The sequence below is a fragment of the Macaca fascicularis genome, chromosome 17 (genome assembly GCF_037993035.2).
Source record: "Macaca fascicularis isolate 582-1 chromosome 17, T2T-MFA8v1.1".
Taxonomy (NCBI): Eukaryota; Metazoa; Chordata; class Mammalia; order Primates; family Cercopithecidae; genus Macaca; species Macaca fascicularis.
In genome coordinates, this window is record NC_088391.1 from 104,365,760 (window position 1) to 104,391,454 (window position 25,695).

General features: G+C 56.5%; 1 protein-coding gene across 5 annotated transcripts in view; it reads right to left on the reverse strand.

Moving 5' to 3' along the window:
- The window catches only part of RASA3 (RAS p21 protein activator 3), a 136,716-nt gene that overhangs the window by 74,168 nt on the left and 36,853 nt on the right, over window positions 1-25,695 (reverse strand). For 4 of the 5 annotated variants that reach the window (XM_005586330.3, XM_065533528.1, XM_065533531.1 and 1 more), the window contains exon 2: window positions 7,199-7,316. The exons of the other annotated variant lie outside the window; for it this stretch is intronic. In XM_005586330.3, the coding sequence (XP_005586387.1) occupies window positions 7,199-7,316 (118 nt within the window). The remainder of the gene's footprint in view (window positions 1-7,198; window positions 7,317-25,695) is intronic. 5 annotated transcript variants of the gene reach the window in all.

Below are 25,695 nucleotides of genomic sequence, written 5' to 3' on the forward strand. Positions count from 1 at the left end.
AGCCCTGGGGCTCCCAAGCCAGCCTCTGGGCTGAGCTCTGTGGCTCCTGAGTCACGGCCTGACTCATTCTCAGAGGCGCCCCACAGAGAAGAGGCAACTCCGCCAGGGAAAATGCTCCATCTCCGCAAAGGACAGGAGGAAGAACCCCCATCGGAGGCACTCGGCCGTGCAGGGCCCCAAGCCCGGCTCCCACAGGCTGGAAGGAGGGGTCCGCGGTCAGTCACAGCCCACCCACCACCCAGCACTGCAGGGCCACAAGCCCGGCTCCCACAGGCCAGAGGCTGGAGGATGGGGGCCCGTGGTCAGGTCACAGCCCACCCACCACCCAGCACTGCAGGGCCACAAGCCCGGCTCCCACAGGCCAGAGGCTGGAGGATGGGGGCCCGTGGTCAGGTCACAGCCCACCCACCACCCAGCACTGCAGGGCCACAAGCCCGGCTCCCACAGGCCAGAGGCTGGAGGATGGGGGCCCGTGGTCAGGTCACAGCCCACCCACCACCCAGCACTGCAGGGCCACAAGCCCGGCTCCCACAGGCCAGAGGCTGGAGGATGGGGGCCCGTGGTCAGGTCACAGCCCACCTACCACCCAGCACTGCAGGGCCACAAGCCCGGCTCCCACAGGCCAGAGGCTGGAGGATGGGGGCCCGTGGTCAGGTCACAGCCCACCTACCACCCAGCACTGCAGGGCCACAAGCCCGGCTCCCACAGGCCAGAGGCTGGAGGATGGGGGCCCGTGGTCAGGTCACAGCCCACCTACCACCCAGCACTGCAGGGCCACAAGCCCGGCTCCCACAGGCCAGAGGCTGGAGGATGGGGGTCTGTGGTCAGCTCACAGCCCACCTGCCGTGGTCTCAGTGGTCTCAGTGGAAGCCTCACACACTGAGTTGCAGCCTCCTGTGGTTCAGGCTGGGTGGAGTTGTTTATTTCGAAATGTTGGCAAATAGAGCTGTGAGTCTTCAAATTGAACCCAGCGACTCAGTGAGGAAAGCAGGCGGGCTGGGCTGAGACTCACAGCTGCAGTGGCTGTGGTGAGCCGCCTCACCTCCCCAAGCCTCAGTCTCCTCCTCTGTTCAGGGGCACCGAGGAGCTGCCCCTCGGCTCATGGGCTCTGTGGTTGCCAGGCAGGCCACACGCCACTGCACACGGCACCCGGAACACTGTGGCCTTGGCTCCTGCCTCTCCTGCACATGAGGCTCTTTCCTCTCTCCCACCCCACACCCCCCAGAAAAGAACCACCATCCTTACAAACAAATGAGAATCGGCTGGGTCTTTAGGGCCCGGCCACGATGTTTGACTGTCAGGACGAGGCACAGCCAGACACCGGGTCCCCTGCAGCAACTGAGACACCTCAAATCCCAAACCTTCAGTGAGGCCCTGGCGGAAAAAGGTGCTCTCCAGGGGGGCCAGCGGCTAAGCAGGAGGCAGCCGGGCGAGAGGAGGCCGGCAGAGGAGGGAGAAGAGGGGACCTGGCCTTTGCTCCTCATGGATCGTCAGTGCAGCCCCCTCGTGACAGACCCAGCCTCTCCCTGCAGTGGCCCAGCCACACCTCAGGGCCAGGAGGCTCCTGCAGGCACAGGCAGCCAATGAGCCCCTGCCAGGTGTGGGCCTGGGCCTGGGGCAGCCTGCTACATGCAGTAGGCGCTCAGTACTCGCAGAATACAAGCAACCTCATGCTCTCCGCCGGCTGAGTTCCTGTGAGGCTGAGAGAACCCCCTGCATCTGACACAGGCTCCTGTGCCAGCTGAGTTCCTGTGAGGCTGAGAGAACCCCCTGCATCATTCTGACACAGGCTCCTGTGAGCCAGCACGACACAGAAGGACACACACGTGGACAGAGGTGGAGATGCTGGGCCAGTCTTGGGGGTCACACAGACAGGACCGGGGCTCTGACCTGCTGGGAGATTTGGGGCCAGCAGTCCAGGACTGAGAACAGATCCCTGACCTGGGGCGCCCCGGGGGCTGAGGACGGGTCCCCACCTGCGGCACCCCAGGGCTGATGGGCCCCCACCTGCGGCACCCCAGGGCTGATGGGCCCCCACCTGCGGCACCCCAGGGCTGATGGGCCCCCACCTGCGGCACCCCAGGGCTGATGGGCCCCCACCTGCGGCACCCCAGGGCTGATGGGCCCCCACCTGCGGCACCCCAGGGCTGATGGGCCCCCACCTGCGGCACCCCAGGGCTGATGGGTCCCCTACTCCAGCAGTTCTGGGATGTTCTGGGCTTCAAGGAGCCTCCAGTCGTGTCAAGCAGGTTTTTGTTTAAGCTCTGACTTGAGAAAGAGTGAAAATAAATGTTCAGGGGAAATGTGACTTCTCATAAGTCTCCAAATGTCAAAGTTGGTGTTTCCTAAGCCAACGACTTGGTTTTTATTAAAAGCATCTGAGAGAATGAACAGTCTGTCTCCCAAACCACCAACTTCCTCCTGCCCCTTTCGGTTTCTAACCCCAAATAACTTCTCCCTCCTGAAAAATTTGGTGGAGCTGTGGAGATATTTCTTGGTTTATTCATTTCTGCTACACAAAAGTACCATTTTGGGGGTGATTACTTCTTGCGGTTGAACAGAAAGAAACCTTCCTGTGTTTCACAAACACCCGCTGTGTGCACACGGGACGGGACGGGACGGCCTCCACCCAGACGAGCGCAGAGCCTGCCCCGCAGGGCCACAGAGGGAGGGTCCCTGGTGACGTCCCGTCTGCTGGGAAGACCCAGCTCTCCTCGCTCTGCACTAGAAGATCTGTCTGTTCCTTGACTTGTAACGTCTAATTGTATGTAAAATACACAGACAAAAGAACAAGAATCCCCCATGATTCCACCTCCCAGAAAGCGCCACCCCGTTGACGGTTCTGTCTGCAAATCCAGATCATTTTGGGGGCAGTCATGATTTTTTAAGCAAAATAACTTTTCCTAGACACAGCTTTGTAACCTAACGCATAACCAGCTTTCAGAGCAAAAGCTCAGGCCGTGGCACCTCTGGGTAGAAGAGGCGGCACCGAAACCGGCCACGCCTGAAGTTTCTTCCTGTTGTGGCCACAGCCCCTTCTCCACGAGATAGGCATATGCAAATGAACCCTGCAAAGGACGCGGGGGCGACGCCGCAGAAAGGGGGGCAGGGCTCCGCGTGGGGCAGGGGGCTCTGCCCAGACTCAACCCCGCGGCAGGGGGCGGGGTCAGACCCAGAACCCCGAGGCAGCGCCTCCCTGAGCCAGGACTGTCTGCGTGGATGAGGGTTTGGGGAGGTCAGCCACGTGGGCGCAGAAGATGCAGGCAGGACAGACAACATTTCACGCCCTCACGTGGACAGAAGGAAACGGGGACATGACGCTCACCGAATATTCTTACAAATGACAGACTGACCCAGCAGGGAGAGACTGAGGTTCTGTTGTGTGTGACTTGGCCAACTGCTCCTTTCTGCTGGACGAGACGGCAATCTCCACGGCGGGGCAGCCTTGGGGAGTGGCGTCATCTCCTTGTTTGAGGGTCGGGGGTGCCGGCCCAGGGGAGGTCCAGGGTGGGAAGCTGGTCCCCAAGCCCCAGTCCTGCCAATCCAATTTCAGGGAGCTTTTCGTTTAAGTAAATAAGGAAACAAATAGTGGCTGCCCTTTAAATGATTAAAAATGATGCTGTGAAAGGTATGGATTGTGAACAAAGCTCACTCTCAACCTCAGGAAAACATTTTTCTAGTGGGACAGAAACTGCCAAGGCCAGAGAGAAAGGGCTCGTCCTCCGAAACGTGTCCACTTCGACGCGTTCTGAAGTTACGCCCGTGACAGATGCTGCCCCCCAACCTCCATCTGAAAACTAGAGAAAAAGGGGAAGACAGAGGAGGACGCTCTGCCTAGACGTCGGCTCAGCACCCGCTAGAGGCCCTACAGACTGCAGGGCCTCGGACGCGGGGGCCACACGCAGGGAGGTGGCTTGGGGGACACAGGCCCGCAGTGGAGCTGGGTCTGTAACCTCCTTAGTGGGAAAGAGGGAAGAAGAGAGGCTGAGTTCCGCCTTTCCTTCCTCACACATTCCATTTGCAGCTTCCTGCTGAGTCAGACTGCGATGTTGGGCAACAGCAAATCAAACTTGACCCAAGTGCTTCTCCCCAGGGACCGTGAGAAGGGGCTCCTGCCAGGCTGCAGACCCAGCGGCCACAGAGCACCCTGGGGCCCTTCGGAGCTCAGAGATGCAGACGTGGGCTCTTTTTCTTTCCACAGCGACTTTGCCAAATGAACCATCAGACCTTAAAGGTGACACTGACCTTGGAGGAAGCAGCACACTGGGGGCCGGGAGATTCAGGGCTGGGAGACTTGGGGCTGGGAGACTGGGGGATGGGAGACTCGGAGGGCTAAGAGACTCAGGGGGCAGGAGACTCGGGGGGCCAGGAGACTGGGGGGAGGGGGACTTGGGGGCCAGGAGACTGGGGGGAGGGGGACTCAGGGGCTGGGAGACTCGGGAGACTGGCCCCAAAGTGGGTGCCACCGTGGAGCAAAGAGCAGGCGGTGGCCAGGGCTAAACTCCCTGGCACGCAGGGCAGCCCTGCCTGACACTTGCCTCTCAGGTGGATGCTGACCAATGACTAACACGGGACCACGTTAATGCACATGCACAGACTGAGGGCTTCTGACCACAGATGCCGTGTGGATTCCAGCTGCAAACTTATGAGAGATCCAGGTTTTGGGTTCAAGTACATTTCCTGCCAACTTTTCGTATGGGGTGGGTTGATGCACTTTGTCCTCACACTACAGGGGCAGCCTGTGGCCAGCCCGCACAGCCCTCCAAGTGGACAGGGCTGCCAGTGTCCACACTACATGGCGCCACGGTTTTACACGTGGACGGGGCTGCCAGCGTCCACGCTGAACGGTGCCACGGTTTTACACGTGGATGGGGCTGCCAGCGCCCACACTGAACGGCGCCACGGTTTTACACGTGGATGGGGCTGCCAGCGCCCACACTGAACGGCACCACGGTTTTACACGTGGATGGGGCTGCCAGCGTCCACGCTGAACGGTGCCATGGTTTTACACATGGACGGGGCTGCCAGCGTCCACGCTGAACGGTGCCACGGTTTTACTGTCTCGGAACTGTCCCACGTGGGTTTCTCTTTCTTTGCTACCATGTTTTGTTGTGTGTGTGTTTGGGGATTTTTGAGACAAGGTCTTGCTCTGTAGCCCAGGCTGGAGTGCAGTGATGCAATTGTGGTTCACTGCGGCCTCAACCTCCTGGCCTCAAGCAATCCTCCCAGCTCAGCCTCCCAAAGTGCCGGGATTACAGGTGTGCACCACCACACCCGGCCAGAACCATGACTTCTATTTCTAAATTCTTCTGAAATAACTGAAAGACAAGGGGCCCCCATTTCTCAACCTCACCTGAAAGAGAGGTTCCCAAACAGGTCCTCCTCCCACTGGCTCTGATTTAGCAGGTCTGAGAGGATCCCAGCCCGATAAAGACTGCCAGTAATTCTCCGGGCCTCCGGCCTAAAATCCACGGGCCTCTAACAATGGACCATTTAAACACAGAACCGACTTTTATCCAGGGACGCTCCAAAGGGGTTTCTGAAGGGCCCGGTCATGTCTCTTCCCGTTTTCTTCCGAAGAACGGCCATGCCCAGTCATCGCCAGGGCAACCCCCAAGACTCTCGCAAAGCTGGACTGGGCGCCTGACAACGTTCAGCCTGCAGTTCCTTTTGACGAGTTATTTCAAAGAACCCGGAGTGTGCACTAACATAGCACAAACGACTCTCACTCCTCGGCCTGGCGGGCAGCTGCGCCGAAGCCTTTTGGACTGACGCCGAAGCACTGTGACTGACGGCGTGAGATGGTCCCAGTCCCCGGGGCAGGAGGCCCCTCACAGTGTTCTAATAGGTGAAGTCGCCCAGTCGTCAGAACGGGTGGTTCATTCCCACTTGGAAGTAGCCAGACGCAAGGATGTGATTCTTCAGCTAAACGTGTTCTCAAAATCAGAAGCGCTGTTTTGATGAGAGCACACGACCCGTGGTTCTGAACTGAACGGTGGAGTCACAGCTGCGCGGACGTCTTCCCTGATCCCCAGGCCACTCCTTGTAACGCGGCCGCCCCACGCTTCCCCTGAGGCCGCAGCACCGAGGCCCTGCCTGGCACACTCTCCCTGGCGTCTCTCTTCCCGCCCCCGATATAAACCGTGGCTTCCTGTCCCTGTGCGTCCCACCACACACCGTGTCCTGGTGTTCAACTGCAGTGGTCCTCCGACCACGGCCTGCGCCCCGCTGGAGCTCTTCAGAAACACACGTTCTGGCCCTGCCCTGGACGTCCCGGGGTCGGCACCCACATCCGCACATGCGCGAGTTGAGCGGCAAACTTGTTGATTTCAAGAGTTTGCTTTTCTTGGCTGACTCCTCTCTTCCTCAAATCGTATCAATAAACACTTTCTAGGCCTCGTACCTCAGTTAACACCCATCTTCTGTACGCAGGAAGGAAAATCTTTCTCAGCATTTCCCCCTCTCGAAATCCTTAATTTGTATTCTCGTGGAGTGCGAGCTTCCCAGTTCATCTCTAATTAAAAAGCACTCCCGCGAGTCCACGCAGTGGCCGCCACCAACATACACTTCCTGGACAGCCCTGCGAGTCCACGCGGGGGCCGCCACCAACGTGCGCTTCCTGGACAGCAGGAGCATTTAAGCCAACACCGGTTCACATCCGCGCACCGCCAAGGTCAGAAGCCCAGCTGCCTGCACACCAGAGCCCCAGGGAGCACCTCCTCCTCCTCAAACTAAGCAGCAAGAAAAGTGGGAAGGTGACGTACACGCTCAGGACATTGTCTACACACAGAAAAATTCTCTACCCGCGGGAAAATGGGAAGGGGATGTACATGCCTGGGACACTATCTACATGCGGGAACATGGGAAGGTGACGTCCACGCTCAGGACATTGTCTACACACAGAAAAATTCTCTACCTGCGGGAACATGGGAAGGTGACGTCCACGCTCGGGACATTCTCTACCTGCGGGAACATGGGAAGGTGACGTCCACGCTCGGGACATTCTCTACCTGCGGGAACATGGGAAGGTGACGTCCACGCTCGGGACATTCTCTACCTGCGGGAACATGGGAAGGTGACGTCCACGCTCGGGACATTCTCTACCTGCAGGAACATGGGAAGGTGACGTCCATGCTTGGGACATTCTCTACATCAAAGAAAACACATGGGTGTCAGGTAAAGCAGCAGAGGACCTTACCAGAGTGACTTCTCCACAATCTTGGTCCTGAAAACCTCCTCCTGGTCCAGGTTCACCGTGCAGTAGCAATCCCTCATCTTGCTTGGCCCCGGGTAAGAGGGAAGGTTTTTGGCTTCACCTAAAAAGTAAAAGCGACACACGTCATCAGCAGCGTGGAAACGTCTGGTCCCCTGCTCATCGCAGACACGCTTCCAAACCGCAGGTTTACTTCACAGCCGCACGCCGGCCGCCGCTTGTGTGCATTCACCACTCTCTACAAAGGCCTGGGTTTTTTGCCACCGCAAGTCAAAACGTGGATGCGCACACCACGTGTACATGCGCGGGACATTCTCTCGCCAAAAGGCAACGGACACGCACGCCACCCTGAAATGCAAGTGGCGCAAGCAGGGACCCGCCAGCCTGGGACTCGGGATTCCTGTGTCTCACTTTGTTTTCCCCGCATTAGTCCCTTTATTTTAACATACAATTTTCCATCTCAGACCTGCTCGAGTGCACAGTTCCGTAGCATTAACCACGTTCACCGAGTTGTGCAACCATCACCACCATCCTCTCCAGAACGCTCTCATCGTGCGAAACGAAGACTCGGTCCCCATTCAATACCCGCTCCCATCCCCTCCTGCTGTCTCCAGCGGCCCTGGCCCCCGTCGTCTCTGGATCTGACTGCTCTGGGCCTCACGTCGGCGGGATCCACGGGACGTGTCCTTCCGGCTCACTCCGCTCAGCCAGTGCCCTCCAGGGTGGCCCTGCTGTGGCCGCTGACTGGATTCCCTTCTTTTTTCAGGTTGAATAACTTTCCATCGTGCAGAGGGACCTCGTCTTGCTTATTCATTTATCCACTGAGTCCCTTTTTATTTTGAATTTTATGTTATGATATTAGGTCAAAGTTGGCGCCAGAATTAAAGGAAAGAGCTCTTTCTCGTGGACATGATTTGACTGTGAACTCCAGCTGTTTGAATTGCCAGTTAAGAGAAGCGTCCCAGAGGGGCCTAAGCTGGGTCCACGTCTCCCTCCCTCAAGCCCAGAGATACCACCTGAATGCACTTGAAGGAAGTCAAGCCGGTTCCCGGCTGGCCCTGCAGAAAACGCCCGTGGTGCCGGACTCACGACCGCGGCGCCGGACTCACGACCGCGGCGCCGGACTCACGACCGCGGCGCCGGACTCACGACCGCGGCGCCGGACTCACGACCACGGCGCCGGACTCACGACCACGGTGCCGGACTCCTTGTTTGCCGGGGTCGATCTGGAGGTCATAACTGAACCCCAGCTGTGACTGCTCTGCTGGCAGCTCGGAGCACACCCCAGCGGCAAGCCTAACGGCCCAGTTTACCAGAGAATCGGGAGGAGCCGGGAGGGAGAGTGGCAGCTGTTGATCCAGACGGCGGATGCCCAGTTTAAGTCCATTCTGTAAAACAAACGTCTCAAACACACTCGCGCCTCCCCAGGGCCTTCTCCACCTCTGTCATTTGGCTCTAAAGACACCTGGCCATGGTGTCTCGAGGGCGCAGGACGAGAGGACAGATGCAGGCACAGGCACCACGCTGAGACCACACCAAGGCTCACGTAGTTCCTGCTGGTGCCACTCGGGGCCACATCACCTTATTCTTGTTGAAACAAAATCAAAAACAGGAGCAGAGTCGAAGTTTCTCAGATCCCCACTTCTACGCCTTCCAAAGCTTCGCGTCAACTCAGCAAGCACACACGTCATCGCCCACGTGGGCGGTCGGCTCATTTCAAAGACGCCAATTTGCAAACTGGCAGGCCAGAAACTCCAGAGGGCAGAGATAAACTCAGTTTGAAGCTTTTTAAAGACTTTTCATCCACCATATTAACCTGAGGCACTGGGCGAAGGAGCAGAAGCCCCGGGGTCTGGACGAAGGCTCCCGTGTCCACACTGCGTGTATCTCGGGGTCGAGGTGCCGGAGCCCCGGGGTCTGGACGAAGGCTCCCGTGTCCACACTGCGTGTATCTCGGGGTCGAGGTGCCGGCAGGCGTTCCCAGCGGCACCCGCTGCCGCCCACACGGAGCGGCTCTCAGGGCCTCACTGCTTGCGGCCATTTCCCGCCAGCGCCCCCGACACACGGTCTGCCTCTCTGGGCCTGAAACTCCTGAACTGCAAAAGCAAGCGACACGGCAGCTCTCGAAGGCTCGTCTGGCTCTGAGACGCTCTAATTCAAAAGGTTCTGGAAATTTTTATTTGGGGAATCATTAAGGAAGCGTCAAAGATAATCGGTTGGTGGGAAAAAACAAATGAAAACTTCCTGACGGGCCTGGACCCTCAGAACACCTCAGCGCGGCGACTCTCCCGGGACGCACCTTCTTCACCCGCTGCACGGGAGAACACAGCCAGGCGGCTAGAGGCACCGGAGAACACAGCCAGGCGGCTAGAGGCACCCGGCTCCAGGCCAGGCCTCAGGTCAGTCATCAAATGTCAAAAGACAGGCTTTCTGAAGGCTCCCACCGATGTGAGGGTCCCGCAGGCAGCACACGCAGGCAGCACACGCACACACACACACAGCACACGCAGGCAGCACACGCACACACACACACAGCACACGCAGGCAGCACACGCAGGCAGCACCCACGCACACACAGCACACGCACACACAGCACATGCACATACAGCACACGCAGGCAGCACACACACACACACACACAGCACACGCAGGCAGCACACGCAGGCAGCACCCACACACACACAGCACACGCACACACAGCACATGCACATACAGCACACGCAGGCAGCACACACACACACACACACAGCACATGCAGGCAGCACACGCAGGCAGCACCCACACACACACAGCACACGCACACACACAGCACACGCAGGCAGCACACGCACACACACACACAGCACATGCAAGCAGCACACGCAGGCAGCACCCACACACACACAGCACACGCACACACACAGCACACGCAGGCAGCACACGCACACACACAGCACACGCAGGCAGCACACGCAAGCAGCACACGCACACACAGCACACGCAGGCAGCACACGCACACACACACACAGAGCACACACACACACAGCACACGCAGGCAGCACACGCACACACACACAGCACACGCAGGCAGCACACGCACACACACACAGCACACGCAGGCAGCACACGCACACACACACAGCACACGCAGGCAGCACACGCACACACACAGCACACGCAGGCAGCACACGCACACACACACACAGAGCACACACACACACAGCACACACAGGCAGCACACACGCACACACACAGCACACGCAGGCAACACGCACACACACAACACACGCAGGCAGCACACACGCACACACACAGCACACGCAGGCAGCACACGCGCACACACACACAGAGCACACACAGGCAGCACATGCAGGCAGCACACGCAGGCAGCACACGCAGGCAGCACATGCAGGCAGCACACGCAGGCAGCACACGCACACACACAGCACACACAGGCAGCACATGCAGGCAGCACACGCAGGCAACACGCGCACACACACAGCACACGCAGGCAGCACACGCACACACACAGCACACGCACACACACAGCACACGCAGGCAGCACACGCACACACACAGCACACGCAGGCAGCACACGCACACACACAGAGCACACACAGCACACGCACACACACAGCACACGCAGGCAGCACACGCACACACACTGCACACGCAGGCAGCACACACAGGCAGCACACGCGCACACACACAGCACACGCAGGCAGCACACACGCACACACACAGCACACGCAGGCAGCACACGCGCACACACACACAGAGCACACACAGGCAGCACATGCAGGCAGCACACGCAGGCAGCACACGCACACACACAGCACACGCACACACAGCACACGCAGGCAGCACATGCACACACACAGCACACGCAGGCAGCACACGCAGGCAGCACACGTGCACACACACAGCACACGCAGGCAGCACACACACACAGCACACGCAGGCAGCACACGCGCGCACACACAGCACACGCAGGCAGCACACGCACACACACAGCACACGCAGGCAGCACACGCACACACACAGCACACGCAGGCAGCACACACGCACACACACACAGCACACACAGGCAGCACACGCACACACACAGCACACGCAGGCAGCACACGCACACACACAGCACACGCAGGCAGCACGCGCACACACACAGCACACGCACACACACAGCACACGCAGGCAGCACACGCACACACACAGCACACGCAGGCAGCACACGCAGGCAGCACACGCGCACACACACAGCACACGCAGGCAGCACACACACACACACACAGCACACGCAGGCAGCACACGCGCACACACACAGCACACGCAGGCAGCACACGCGCACACACACACAGAGCACACACAGGCAGCACATGCAGGCAGCACACGCAGGCAGCACACGCACACACGCACAGCACACACGCACAGCACACGCAGGCAGCACACACAGTTAGGGTGTGTGACGAGTTCACAGGCACCAAGGGGAGAGCACGGCTGGCGAGCTTCTCCAGAAAGGGAAGGGAGCCTGGGGGATGGCGGGTGAGGTTCCCGGAGCAGACGCAGCCTTCCTGGTCGCCGCGGCTGCCCTGATTTTGAGGGCAGCCTCAGCACAGCCCGCGCGTCGGACGGGGCCCCTCCAGCCTCCCGGTTGTTTTGGAACCGACAGCTTCTGTAGCAGAGAGAAGTCCTTGCCCTCAGCGCAGCGCGACTTTGCCGACTTTCCTCCCGACACCTCGACGGTGTGAACGGACGCCGGCCACATTTCCCTTGGGATTGTTTTGGGGTTTTTTTGGTTTTGTTTTTGGGAGTTTTTTGTTTTTGTTTTGTTTTCTGGGATTCTTTGTTTTTTGCAACAAATGAGTGTAGATACTTAGCTGTAAGTTCCTGTGTTTCTTAAAAGGAGAAAGAAAAAAGCTTTTGAAAGTCCTGTGGGAGACGGTGTCTGTGGACAACACGGAGCTAAGATTTGTTCCCACAGGGCCTCAGATCACAGCGGTAGCAGCTGGGTCTTCCGAAGGTGGACGCTGCAGGACGGAAACGCACAGGCTTTCCCCAGACTCCCTGTAAGGCAGACGCCACACGACGTGAAAAGGCCGGGTCCTCCCGCGCTGGCACCACTGCACCGGGTTCCTCCCCCGCCGCCCGACGATGCCCCGTCCCCTGGCCCCAAAACACACCAGGTTCCTCCCTCCTCGCCCGATGGCGCCATCTTTACCTCCTTCTCCCTGCTCGCTGTCATCTGGGGCTGAGATCCTTTCTTTTTAATCTACTTTTGCTATGATGCATTTAATAAAAAGAAAAAGAGGAGGGACAAAATGCAAACCCATTTCCCTGCCTCAGGCTTCTGATGCCATCACCTCCAGTGCGTTGGTTTTGTTTCCAACTGTTAATAAAGCATTGAAACAGAAAAAAAAATCCTGAGAAACATCCGGTTGCTATGACGACAGCAACACCAGGAAGCCTGCTGGACGCACCAACACCCAATGAGCTGCTCAGACCAGGAGGGCTGGAGCTGCCACGGCACGGCCTGGCCACGTCGCCCGGGGCCTCCCGTGTGCGCCACGTGCAGCAAGACCGAGCCTCTCCCTGCGGCCCCACAGCTGAGTGGGACGGGGCTGCCCCAGCTCCCAAGCGGCCGTTTCTTCTCCACCGCACCCCACACAGCTCGCTCAGTTACCTTCACCAAAGGTGCCTGTTCTGTGTCTCTTAGAGGAAATGTGTTTTCTCTTTTTTTCTGATACACAGAGACATTCATATAAAAAGACAAAGCTGTCTGTGGTATACAGTAAGTGCCGAATTATTTGTTGCATACATGGATGAATAAATGAATTAAAAGAAAAGAAAACTGGTTTCATCCTAATAGCCAAATAAGTAACAGTTCTCACGAGCACTTTTCCCATGGACGGTGTCTCTAAAACACGCGGTGTGTTCACAGCCGGCAGACTGACGCAGACAGCCAACACAGCACCTCGCGTCGGCTCTGAAACCTCAGCTAACAGGAGTAAAAGGCAGCACTCAAACACACTTACTGTAAACAGCACAACACCGCAAAACCTGATTTCCAACTCCAGGGATCAGGCAATCAGTAACAAAAACAAAGGCCATGGTCCGAAAGCCGTCCTGACTCCCAGGCCCACAGCAGCCCTTCTGGGCCGTGGGGGAAGCTGCACCCTCTGGGTGAGCACAGGCCCAGCCCTGACCGAGGGTTGGGATGCCCAGGCTTCCCTGGAGGCCCACACAGGGTCTCCAAGTGCTGATGGCGAGCCGTCGGGGTGGCCCGTGGCACTCGGAGCCACACCCCCGTACCCGGAGGAGCTGTGAGGGCACGGGGAGGTCTCCACAGACCCCACACAGCGCTGCCCCTCCCTGCAGGCCTCCCGAGGAGGGCCCTCAGGCGGGCTGGCCTCATGTGCCGCTCGGCACAGCACAGCAGCGGGCGTCTCCCTGGCACTCAGCAGCTCAGCTCAGCACCCAGCGAAGAGGGCGGAGGAAGGAATGAAGGCAGCCACGGGGGAGGACGAGGACCCAGGGCTCCGCTGAGCAAAGCTCCTGGCACCGACCCCGACAGAAGACGTCCTGGAGAGGCCAGGGCTGTGCTGGGACCGGCCGCGTCCACCCAGCCCGGGCGCTCGTCTCTTTCCCGCATCATCACGGCGTTTTACTCAACTACAGGCCGGCCTCACTGAAATAACGCGGAACAGGTGACGGCCCCAGTGCACGGTCCAGCGAAAGCAACCCCGTCCCAGCAATAAAGCCCCAGGGCCCGCCCGGGAAGGAGACCCTGCGGGAGGATTGGAGGAAGTACGGATCTCAAGGCTCCCAACCTCAGCCAGCCTTTTAGTCGTCCCAACGCAAAACATTTGAAGGGGCCTAAAAATTTTGCTGGGCAACACAGCGTCTTCTAACAAAGTGTTTGCCGAAACGATAGTCTTCTGATTAAAATATCTGAATAAATGATGAACAGCCCTGTCTACTTCGGGCTATTTAGAAGCCTGGAACAGTGACCCCAGCCCCGGCCCCGGGATCCTCACCCGAACAGGTTCTCCCCCAGGCCCTGGCAGGGTCTTAGCGAGGCACAGAAGCCCCGGTGCCGTGTGTGGGTGCAGACCCCTCTCCGGACTCTGAGCTGCTGACTGCGAGGCCCATGTGCCCCCTGGCTGCTGTTCGCCGCTGGACACGGGAGCTCCGTGACCGGCCTCTGAATGGGCCTGAGTGCCCGTCCGCACCGGCCTCCCCACCCGGCACCCTCCGTGGGACAAGGCTGCACATCTCGGCGGGCTGACTGCGGTGCAGAGGCCATAAGAGGAAGAGGCAGTGGGGCCCCGAGGCAGGGGACACAGCATCTCGAGGACACAGCATGACCCCTGGCAACACAAGAGCCTTCCCAAAGGGCCTGCGAAGCTGCCGGAAACAGGCAGCACTTGGCGAGGCCGTGGAGTGGCGTTCCCTCTGGGCTGAGTCAAGGGCAGACGGCACCTGCTCTATCCCCCCCTCAGGAGGGGCAGAGGCCTCTGGGCTTGGATGGAGCCAGGCCTAGGTCTCGTCCAGGGCTCTCCAGGGCACCATGCCCCTCCCTCAAGAGGACTCCTGTGGGTTATGAATGACAGAAGCCCAGGCTGCCATCCTCAAGCAAGGCAGCCCCCGATCGTCCTGGCCGGGAGGAGCCCCTGGCACCAGCGGGCTTCTGTGGGCGGTGGAAGGAGGAGGCACCTGCGGGCTTCTGTGGGCGGTGGAAGCAGGAGACAGGGCTCTGCGGGCTGATTCCAAAACTCCCCGGGTGACACCACCTGCCCAGGGAGGGCCCAGCACTGCTGTCCAGGGTGTCCGCCCCTCGTCCAGTCTCCTCGAGAGCCCTCCAGCTCCCTCCAGCCTCCACGGCTCTTCAGAGGGAACGGGAGGTTCTGCGGAGGGCGGGTGACCAGACGTTAACCCCTCCCAAATAATGGACACATTCAATGTGATTTAAACTTCCACCACAGGGAGAATGAGTCTATGGTGACGGGGTGGCGGGAGGGGTCCTAGAGGCGCCCACTGTGCTTACTGGGGGCCCGGCCCTGACAACGGCTGAAACGGGGTCTCTCCCAGGGCACTTCCACAGGGCACGTTTGGTTGTCACTAAGGGCAGTGCCACTGGCATCTGGTGGGCAGAGAGCAGGGTGCCTGCCGTTCAGTGTCCCGCTGCCCACGGTGCCCCACGGCACAGGGCCGTCCACCCCAAACACCAACAGTTCCCCACGGCACAGGGCCGTCCACCGAAACACCAACAGTTCCCACGGCACAGGGCCGTCCACCCCAAACACCAACAGTTCCCACGGCACAGAGCCGTCCACCCAAACACCAACAGTTCCCACGGCACAGAGCCGTCCACCCAAACACCAACAGTTCCCACGGCACAGAGCCGTCCACCCAAACACCAACAGTTCCCACGGCACAGGGCCGTCCACCGAAACACCAACAGTTCCCACGGCACAGGGCCGTCCACCCAAACACCAACAGTTCCCACGGCACAGGGCCGTCCACCCAAACACCAACAGTGCCCACGGCACAGAGCCGTCCACCCAAACACCAACAGTTCCCACGGCACAGAGCCGTCCACCCAAACACCAACAGTTCCCACGGCACAGAGCCGTCCACCCAAACACCAACAGTTCCCACGGCACAGAGCCGTCCACCCAAACACCAACAGTTCCCACGGCACAGGGCCGTCCACCCCAAACACCAACAGTCCCCACGGCACAGGGCCGTCCACCGAAACACCAACAGTTCCCACGGCACAGGGCCGTCCACTGACAACACCAACAGTTCCCCACGGCACAGAGCCGTCCACCGAAAACACCAACAGTTCCCACGGCACAGAGCCGTCCACTGACAACACCAACAGTTCCCCACGGCACAGAGCCGTCCACCCCAAACACCAACAGTCCCCACGGCACAGAGCCGTCCACCCCAAACACCAACAGTTCCCACGGCACAGAGCCGTCCACCCCAAACACCAACAGTTCCCACGGCACAGGGCCGTCCACCCAAACACCAACAGTTCCCACGGCACAGAGCCGTCCACCCCAAACACCAATAGTGCCCACGGCACAGGGCCGTCCACCCAAACACCAACAGTCCCCACGGCACAGAGCCGTCCACCGAAAACACCAACAGTCCCCACGGCACAGGGCCGTCCACCCAAACACCAACAGTCCCCACAGCACAGAGCCGTCCACCCAAACACCAACAGTCCCCACGGCACAGAGCCGTCCACCCAAACACCAACAGTTCCCACGGCACAGGGCCGTCCACCCAAACACCAACAGTTCCCACGGCACAGGGCCGTCCACCCCAAATACCAACAGTTCCCCACGGCACAGAGCCGTCCACCGAAACACCAACAGTCCCCACGGCACGGGGTCGTCCACCGAAACACCAACAGTCCCCACGGCACGGGGCCGTCCACCCAGAACGCAACAGTGCCCCAGTTACACGCTCCTGGTGCAAATGACTCTCCTCTCGTGCTTGGTGCAAAGGCTGTTAGCAACGGGCCACGGAGGAGATGCTGCCACATCATGCCAGAGACTCACGCGTCCCGAGACCCAAGTGATCCCTAAACATCTAGGAGGAGACCTGGCCTTGGAGCCAGGTCAGCCAGAAGGTCGTCCAGGCCCGGCCTCCCTGGGGCTGCCCGATCTCCCGATGCAGTGTAACCCTCAAGGCGCAGGGGCCGCGTCACCCAGCACTCTGGAAATGCTGTGCACAGACCACGGCCACCAGCACATGCATTCTCGCAGTTCCGACTGCCTGTGAATCCAGCTGGTCTACCATGAGCCACTGGGGAAAATACTCCAAGTCCTGAGATGAATGGAGCAGGAGCGCCTCCGGAATATCCTGAGAAACACGACTCCAAACCCTGTCAGCTGGTTCTAACAGTGCTCACTCTCATAAACGGGTAATAAAATACGGGAAAGAATGTGATTGCAGACAGGGGACCTCGCCTCCACAGAGGGGCATCCCCCAGGAGGCTGAGGCAAATCCTACGGGTTCAAAACCAAAGTTTCACTGGCGGCTGAAAACCCCCAGGAAATAATGAGGAAACAGAGAAAGCAAAGGCGGGCGGAGACGAAGCCGCCCTTCTGAGTTCACAAAGGAGCGGAGACATACTGATGCCACACAGGACCCCTCAGGCCCCCCAGGTTCCTGGCGCAGCACAGCCTGCCCGCATCCAGACGGCGTCTCCTGAGGCTGTGACTCCCCTTCTGCGAGTTCACACACAGGACCCCTCACCTACACCGGCTGCACACACAGGACCTCGCACCCACACCCACACCGGCTGCACACACAGGACCTCACACCCACACCCACACCGGCTACACACACAGGACCTCACACCCACACTCACCGGCTACACACACAGGACCTCACACCCACACTCACCGGCTACACACACAGGACCTCACACCCACACTCACCGGCTGCACACACAGGACCTCACACCCACACTCACCGGCTACACACACAGGACCTCACACCCACACTCACCGGCTACACACACAGGACCTCACACCCACACTCACCGGCTGCACACACAGGACCTCGCACCCGCACTCACTGGCTGCACACACAGGACCTCACACCCACACCCACACCGGCTGCACACACAGGACCTCACACCTACACCGGCTTCACACACAGGACCTCGCACCCACACCCACACCCACACCGGCTACACACACAGGACCTCACACCCACACTCACCGGCTGCACACACAGGACCTCGCACCCGCACTCACTGGCTGCACACACAGGACCTCACACCCACACCGGCTGCACACACAGGACCTCACACCCACACCTACACCGGTTACACACACAGGACCTCACACCCACACCCACACCGGCTACACACACAGGACCTCACACCTACACCGGCTGCACACACAGGACCTCACACCTACACCGGCTGCACACACAGGACCTCGCACCCGCTCTCACCGGCTGCACACACAGGACCTCACACCCACACCCACACCGGCTACACACACAGGACCTCACACCCACACCCACACCGGCTGCACACACAGGACCTCACACCCACACCCACACCGGCTGCACACACAGGACCTCACACCTACACCGGCTGCACACACAGGACCTCGCACCCACACCCACACCCACACCGGCTACACACACAGGACCTCACACCCACACTCACCGGCTGCACACACAGGACCTCGCACCCGCACTCACTGGCTGCACACACAGGACCTCACACCCACACCGGCTGCACACACAGGACCTCACACCCACACCTACACCGGCTACACACACAGGACCTCACACCCACACCCACACCGGCTACACACACAGGACCTCACACCTACACCGGCTGCACACACAGGACCTCACACCTACACCGGCTGCACACACAGGACCTCGCACCCGCACTCACCGGCTGCACACACAGGACCTCACACCCACACCCACACCGGCTACACACACAGGACCTCACACCCACACCCACACCGGCTGCACACACAGGACCTCACACCCACACCCACACCGGCTACACACACAGGACCTCACACCCACACCCACACCGGCTGCACACACAGGACCTCACACCTACACCGGCTGCACACACAGGACCTCGCACCCACACCCACACCCACACCGGCTACACACACAGGACCTCACACCCACACTCACCGGCTGCACACACAGGACCTCACACCCGCACTCACTGGCTGCACACACAGGACCTCACACCCACACCGGCTGCACACACAGGACCTCACACCCACACCTACACCGGCTACACACACAGGACCTCACACCCACACCCACACCGGCTGCACACACAGGACCTCACACCTACACCGGCTGCACACACAGGACCTCGCACCCGCACTCACCGGCTGCACACACAGGACCTCACACCTACACCGGCTGCACACACAGGACCTCACACCCACACCCACACCGGCTGCACACACAGGACCTCACACCCACACCCACACCGGCTACACACACAGGACCTCACACCCACACCCACACCGGCTGCACACACAGGACCTCACACCTACACCGGCTGCACACACAGGACCTCGCACCCACACCCACACCCACACCGGCTACACACACAGGACCTCACACCCACACTCACCGGCTGCACACACAGGACCTCACACCCGCACTCACTGGCTGCACACACAGGACCTCACACCCACACCGGCTGCACACACAGGACCTCACACCCACACCTACACCGGCTACACACACAGGACCTCACACCCACACCCACACCGGCTGCACACACAGGACCTCACACCTACACCGGCTGCACACACAGGACCTCGCACCCGCACTCACCGGCTGCACACACAGGACCTCACACCCACACTCACCGGCTGCACACACAGGACCTCACACCCACACCCACACCGGCTACACACACAGGACCTCGCACCCGCACTCACCGGCTACACACACAGGACCTCACACCCACACCCACACCGGCTGCACACACAGGACCTCACACCCACACCCACACCGGCTGCACACACAGGACCTCGCACCCGCACTCACCGGCTACACACACAGGACCTCACACCCACACCCACACCGGCTGCACACACAGGACCTCGCACCCGCACTCACCGGCTACACACACAGGACCTCACACCCACACCCACACCGGCTGCACACACAGGACCTCACACCCACACCCACACCGGCTGCACACACAGGACCTCACACCCACACTCACCGGCTACACACACAGGACCTCACACCCACACCCACACCGGCTACACACACAGGACCTCACACCCACACCCACACCGGCTGCACACACAGGACCTCACACCCACACCCACACCGGCTGCACACACAGGACCTCACACCCACACCCACACCGGCTGCACACACAGGACCTCACACCCACACCCACCGGCTGCACACACAGGACCTCACACCTACACCGGCTGCACACACAGGACCTCACACCCACACCCACACCGGCTGCACACACAGGACCTCACACCCACACCCACACCGGCTACACACACAGGACCTCACACCTACACTCACACCGGCTACACACACAGGACCTCACACCCACACCCACACCGGCTACACACACAGGACCTCTCACCCACACCCACACCGGCTGCACACACAGGACCTCACACCTACACTCACACCGGCTACACACACAGGACCTCACACCCACACCCACACCGGCTGCACACACAGGACCTCACACCCACACCCACACCGGCTGCACACACAGGACCTCACACCCACACCCACCGGCTACACACACAGGACCTCACACCCGCACTCACCGGCTGCACACACAGGACCTCACACCCACACCCACACCGGCTACACACACAGGAGAGCTTCTCACAGGACAATGCCCGGACCCCCACCCAGAGATTGCCATTCTTTGACTGGGAGCATTCCTGGATGAGTCCCACCTGTCACACTGAATGGTCTTTCTAATGTGCCGCTGGCATCTGCTTGCTGGTGTCTTGCTGAGGACTTTTGTGTCCGTGTTCATCAGGGACATTGGCCTGTAGTTTTTTGTGTTGTGTCCTGGTCTGGTTTGGGTGTCAGGTAACACTAACCTCATTGCTTGAGTTTGGAAGTGTCCCCTTCTCTCTATTTGTTTGGATTAGTTTGAGTATAATTTGTATCCGTTCTTGAAATGTCTGAACAAATTCAGCAGTGAATCCACCAGGGCCTGGGCTCTTCTTTGCCGGGAGATTTTTTGTTGATTTCTACTTCAATACTTACTGGTCTGTTCAGGTACTGCTTCTTTACAGCTCCACCTTGGTAGGTTGTATGTGTCCAGGAATTTATAAAATGTCTCTAGGTTTTCTAATGTGTTGGTATACAGTTGTTCATAATAGTCTCTAGTGAGCCTTTGTACTTCTGTGCTATCAGTTATACTGTTTCCTTTTCCATCCTTGATTTTATCTATTTGGGTCTTATCTTTTTTTTCTTAATGTAGCTAGAGCTTTGTCAATTTTATCTTTTCAAAAAAAATCGACTTTTCATTTTGTCGATCTTTTGTCTTTTTTGTCTCAATTTCATTCATTTCTGCTCAGATCTTTGTTATTTCTTTCCTTCTACTAATTTGGGGTTTGGTTTCTTGCTTTTCCAGTTCCTTGCATCACTAGGTTGTTTACTTGAAGTCTTTCTACTTTTATGACATAGGCATTCATTGCTATAAACTTACCTCTTTGCACTGCTTCTGCTGTATCCCATAGGTTTTGGTATGTTATGTTTCCATTTTCATTTGTTTCAAGAAATTTTAAAATTTCCTTCTTCATTTCTTCCCTGACCCACCGGTCATTCGGGAGCATGTTGTTTAATTTCCATGTGTTTACATAGTTTCCAAAGTTCCTCTTGTTATGGTTTCTAGTTTTTTTGATTGTGGTGAGAAAAGAGACTTGATATAATTTCGACATTTTTTATTTTTTGAGACTGTTCTGTGAGCTAACCTATGGTCTATCCTGGAGAATGTTCCACTAGCCAATGAGAATAATGTGTATTCTGCAGCCGTTGGATGAAATATTCTGTAAATGTTTGTCAGGCTCTTTTGCCTTGAGTACAGTTTAACTCCAATGTTTCTTGTTGATTTTTCGGCCTGGATGACCTTCCCTTTGCTGAAAGTGGGGTGTGAAGTCCCCTACTATTGTTGTATTACAGTCTGCCTCTCTCTTTAGATCTATTAATATCTACTTTATATATATCGGGGTGCTCTGGTACTGGGTGCATATATATTTACTATTGTTATATCCCCTTGCTGAATTGACCTCCTTTTGTAGGCCTCATGAGGCTTACAAAAAACATTCTATAGTTATAACAAGTTATTAAAACTGATACCAACTTACCTTTGATTGTAAAAAAAAAAAGAGACAAACAAAAGCCTGTACACATTAACTCCCTTCTCCTCCCATATTTTGAATTTTTGGTGTCACAATTTATATTTTGATATTGCCTATCTCTTAACTGTTGTGGTTATTATTTATTAATTGTGTCTTTCATTCTTCTTACAAAAGGTAGAAGTGGTTTACACACCATAATTACAGTATTAGTATGACAATCACATTAGCATCCTTTTCCTTTGGTTTGAAGAACTCCCTTTAGGGCTTCTTGTAGGACAGGCTGGTAGTGATGAGTCTCCTCAGCTTTTGTTTGTCTGAGAAAGCCGCCATCTCTCCTTCATTTCTGAATGACAGCTTTGCTGGGTACACCATTTTTAGTTGACAATTGCTTTCCTTTAGCGCTCTGCATATATCATCCTGCTCCCTCCTGGCCTAAAGGTTTCTGCTGAGAAGTTGCTGCCAGGAATACTGGATCTCCCCGAAATGTTATTTGCTGCTTTTCTCTTGCTGCTTTTGATGTCATCTCTTTGTCTTTGATCTTTGAGAGTTTTTTGATTACCGTATATCTTAGAGTATTCTTATTTGGGTTGAATCTGATTGGTGACCTTTGACCTTCTTGTACCTGAATATTTATATCTTTCTCCAGGTTGGAAAGTTTTCTGTTGCTTATTTGAATAAGTTTTCTTCTGCTTGTTTTTCTCAATTCCCTTTTTAACTCTGAAAGCTTGAATATTTGCTCTTTTGATGTTGTCCCATAGATCTTGTAAGCTTTCTTCATTTCTTTTCATTTTTTGTTTTTTCTTCTCTGTGTATTTTCAAATACTCTGTCTTTGAGCTCACTGATTCTTCTTTCTGTTTGATAAGTTCTGCTACTAATACTCTCTTTCATTTTTCCATTTCATTCATTGTATTTTTCTGCTCTAAGATTTCCATTTGATTGTTTTCTGTTACTTCAATCTGTTAACTTTCTCTGATAAATGTGTAAATTCATTCTCTGTTTTCTTGAAGTTCATTGAGCTTCCTGAAAACAGCTATTTTGAATTATTTGTCTGAGAGATCACACATCTCCATCGTTATGTTACGGCCAGTCTCTCGCACCTTATTTTATCCATTTCGTAAGGTCACATTTGCCTGAATGTTCTGGTGCTTGTGGGTGATGATGAGTCTGAATCCCAAGGGTCCCACGGAGAGACTTTAGACTGTGATAGGTACAGAATTATTGTTGTTGTGGGAAATATGAGCAGGTTACTTTCAATTCTACCACTCGATAAACTAAACATAGCATCACCATATGATCTACCAATTTCACTCCTAGGTATATACTCGAAAGAATTGAAAACTGGTGTGCAAACAAAAACATACACGGATGTTCATAGCAGCACTATTCACAATAGTCAAAAAAGGTGAAAACAACCCAAACGTCCATCAACACACGAACTGATAAAATGTGATGTGCCATTAGCGGTTGCCAGGGGATGGGAAGTGATTACTTAAAGGATGTTCTTCTGGTGCTTACAAAGTGTTGAAACTAGAGAGGGATGATGGCTGCACAGCGTTGTAAATATGCTAAATGCCACTGAATCGTACACTTTAAAATTCTTAAAATGCTGAATTTCATGTTGTGTGTATTTTACAACTTAAAAAAAACATGGTTACCTAAGTATTGATAGAAGCAACATTGATAAATGTGAATGTGTTTACTACATACGCATCACATTCTACCTGACATCCTTTTTTGGAATAAGAAAGGGTATAAATAAATACTTCTTTTAGAGCTTATATTTAATTATATTATTTTTATTTATGCATTTTTGGGGCTATAATATACACTCAGTAAATAGAGCTCAACATGTTTACACATGTGCGCAGCCACACAGTCGGCACCCAGACCGAGGCACAGGCTCCCCGACTCCAGAATGTCCTCTCACGTCCCGCCCCACCCAAAGCTTAGCACTCTTCAGAGTTCTAGAGTCACCCTATTCTTACAGCTCAGATCAACAGAACCATACACTATGTACCTACATCTGCTACTCTAGTAGGGGGTGAAAGGTGATGACATTCTACCTTTCATTTTAGTTCATGAAATGAAATAATTTTATAAGAGGAATTTACTATTTAGTAACCCATTAGTGAAGTTCACACAGGAAAGTCGGGATAAATGCTTGATTATTCCCTTTTATTTACTGGGTTTTCAAATAATGGCTTGGCTACCTATCATCCTCCATTGGTGAATAATTTGGGGCTTTTTAGTAATTTTTTGCAATTATTTTTTATTGAGATGTAATTCACATATACAATTCACCCTTTTAAAGTGTACAATTCAGTGGTTTTTAGTATATTCACAGAGTTATAAAACCATCACCACTAACTCCAAAGAATTTTCATTACCCGAAAAAGAAGCCCCATACCCATTCCCAGTCCCGTCGCCCTCCCCACAGTCCCTGGCATCCACGGATCCACCCTCTATCGCTACCGATTTGCCCGTCCTGAACATCTCACAGAAAGGGGATCACATGTGGCCTCCTGCACCTGGCTTCCTTGAGGCAGCCTCATGTTTTCTAGATTCTTCCATGCTATAGACTCAGGGCTTCACTCCTTCCTGTGGCTGATTAAGAGAGACCTGTTTATGTCATGCACACACCTTCACACGCGTCCACTCACACTCACAAGTCACCGAACAGCTCAGGCAGCAGCAAGGCTCCAGAGAGACACGCCGAGGGTCAGGATGACGGGCCCGGCTGTTTCCACAAACCAGGTGGCTTGGGGCAACTCATCCAACCTCTCCAGGCCTCAGTTTCCCCATCTGTAAGCTCAGTGGCTGGGCCTCAGGTGACCCTGGGTCTCCTTCCAACTCCACAATTCTGTGGTTTGAGCAAACAAGTCCAATCCTGAGTTCTGTCTCCCTTTCTAATCCAGTAAAAGTTAAGCTATTGTGTTCACTTGACTCAGCGGAGCGTGTGGGGGCAGCACTGCAAGCTAATCCAAGTTAATTTTTCACACCACGATTGGCAAAATCTGCCTACAGGGAAAGGCTCTAAGCAAAGGCCTAGAGAGTTTTCACCTGTGCAAAAATGCTGTTTTCATTTGTGAAACACACTTTGTTACTTTACGGTGAAAGTTCACAGCTAGAATCCAGCCTCTCCTCTCTGTATGCCAAGAGAGTTTCAACACCAGGTTCTGCGAACTTCTACAAACCAAGCAACTAAGTGAAGCCCTCATCCCGTGGCTCTCCGGGTGGCCCTGGGCGGCATCGGTGTCCGCGAAGGGGGTGCTCTCCGGGTGGCCCTGGGCGGCATCGGTGTCCGCGAAGGGGGTGCTCTCCGGGTGGCCCTGGGCGGCATCGGTGTCCGCGAAGGGGGTGCTCTCCGGGTGGCCCTGGGCGGCATCGGTGTCCGCGAAGGGGGTGCTCTCCGGGTGGCCCTGGGCGGCATCGGTGTCCGCGAAGGGGGTGCTCTCCGGGTGGCCCTGGGCGGCATCGGTGTCCGCGAAGGGGGTGCTCTCCGGGTGGCCCTGGGCGGCATCGGTGTCCGCGAAGGGGGTGCTCTCCGGGTGGCCCTGGGCGGCATCGGTGTCCGGGAAGGGGGTGCTCTCCGGGTGGCCCTGGGCGGCATCGGTGTC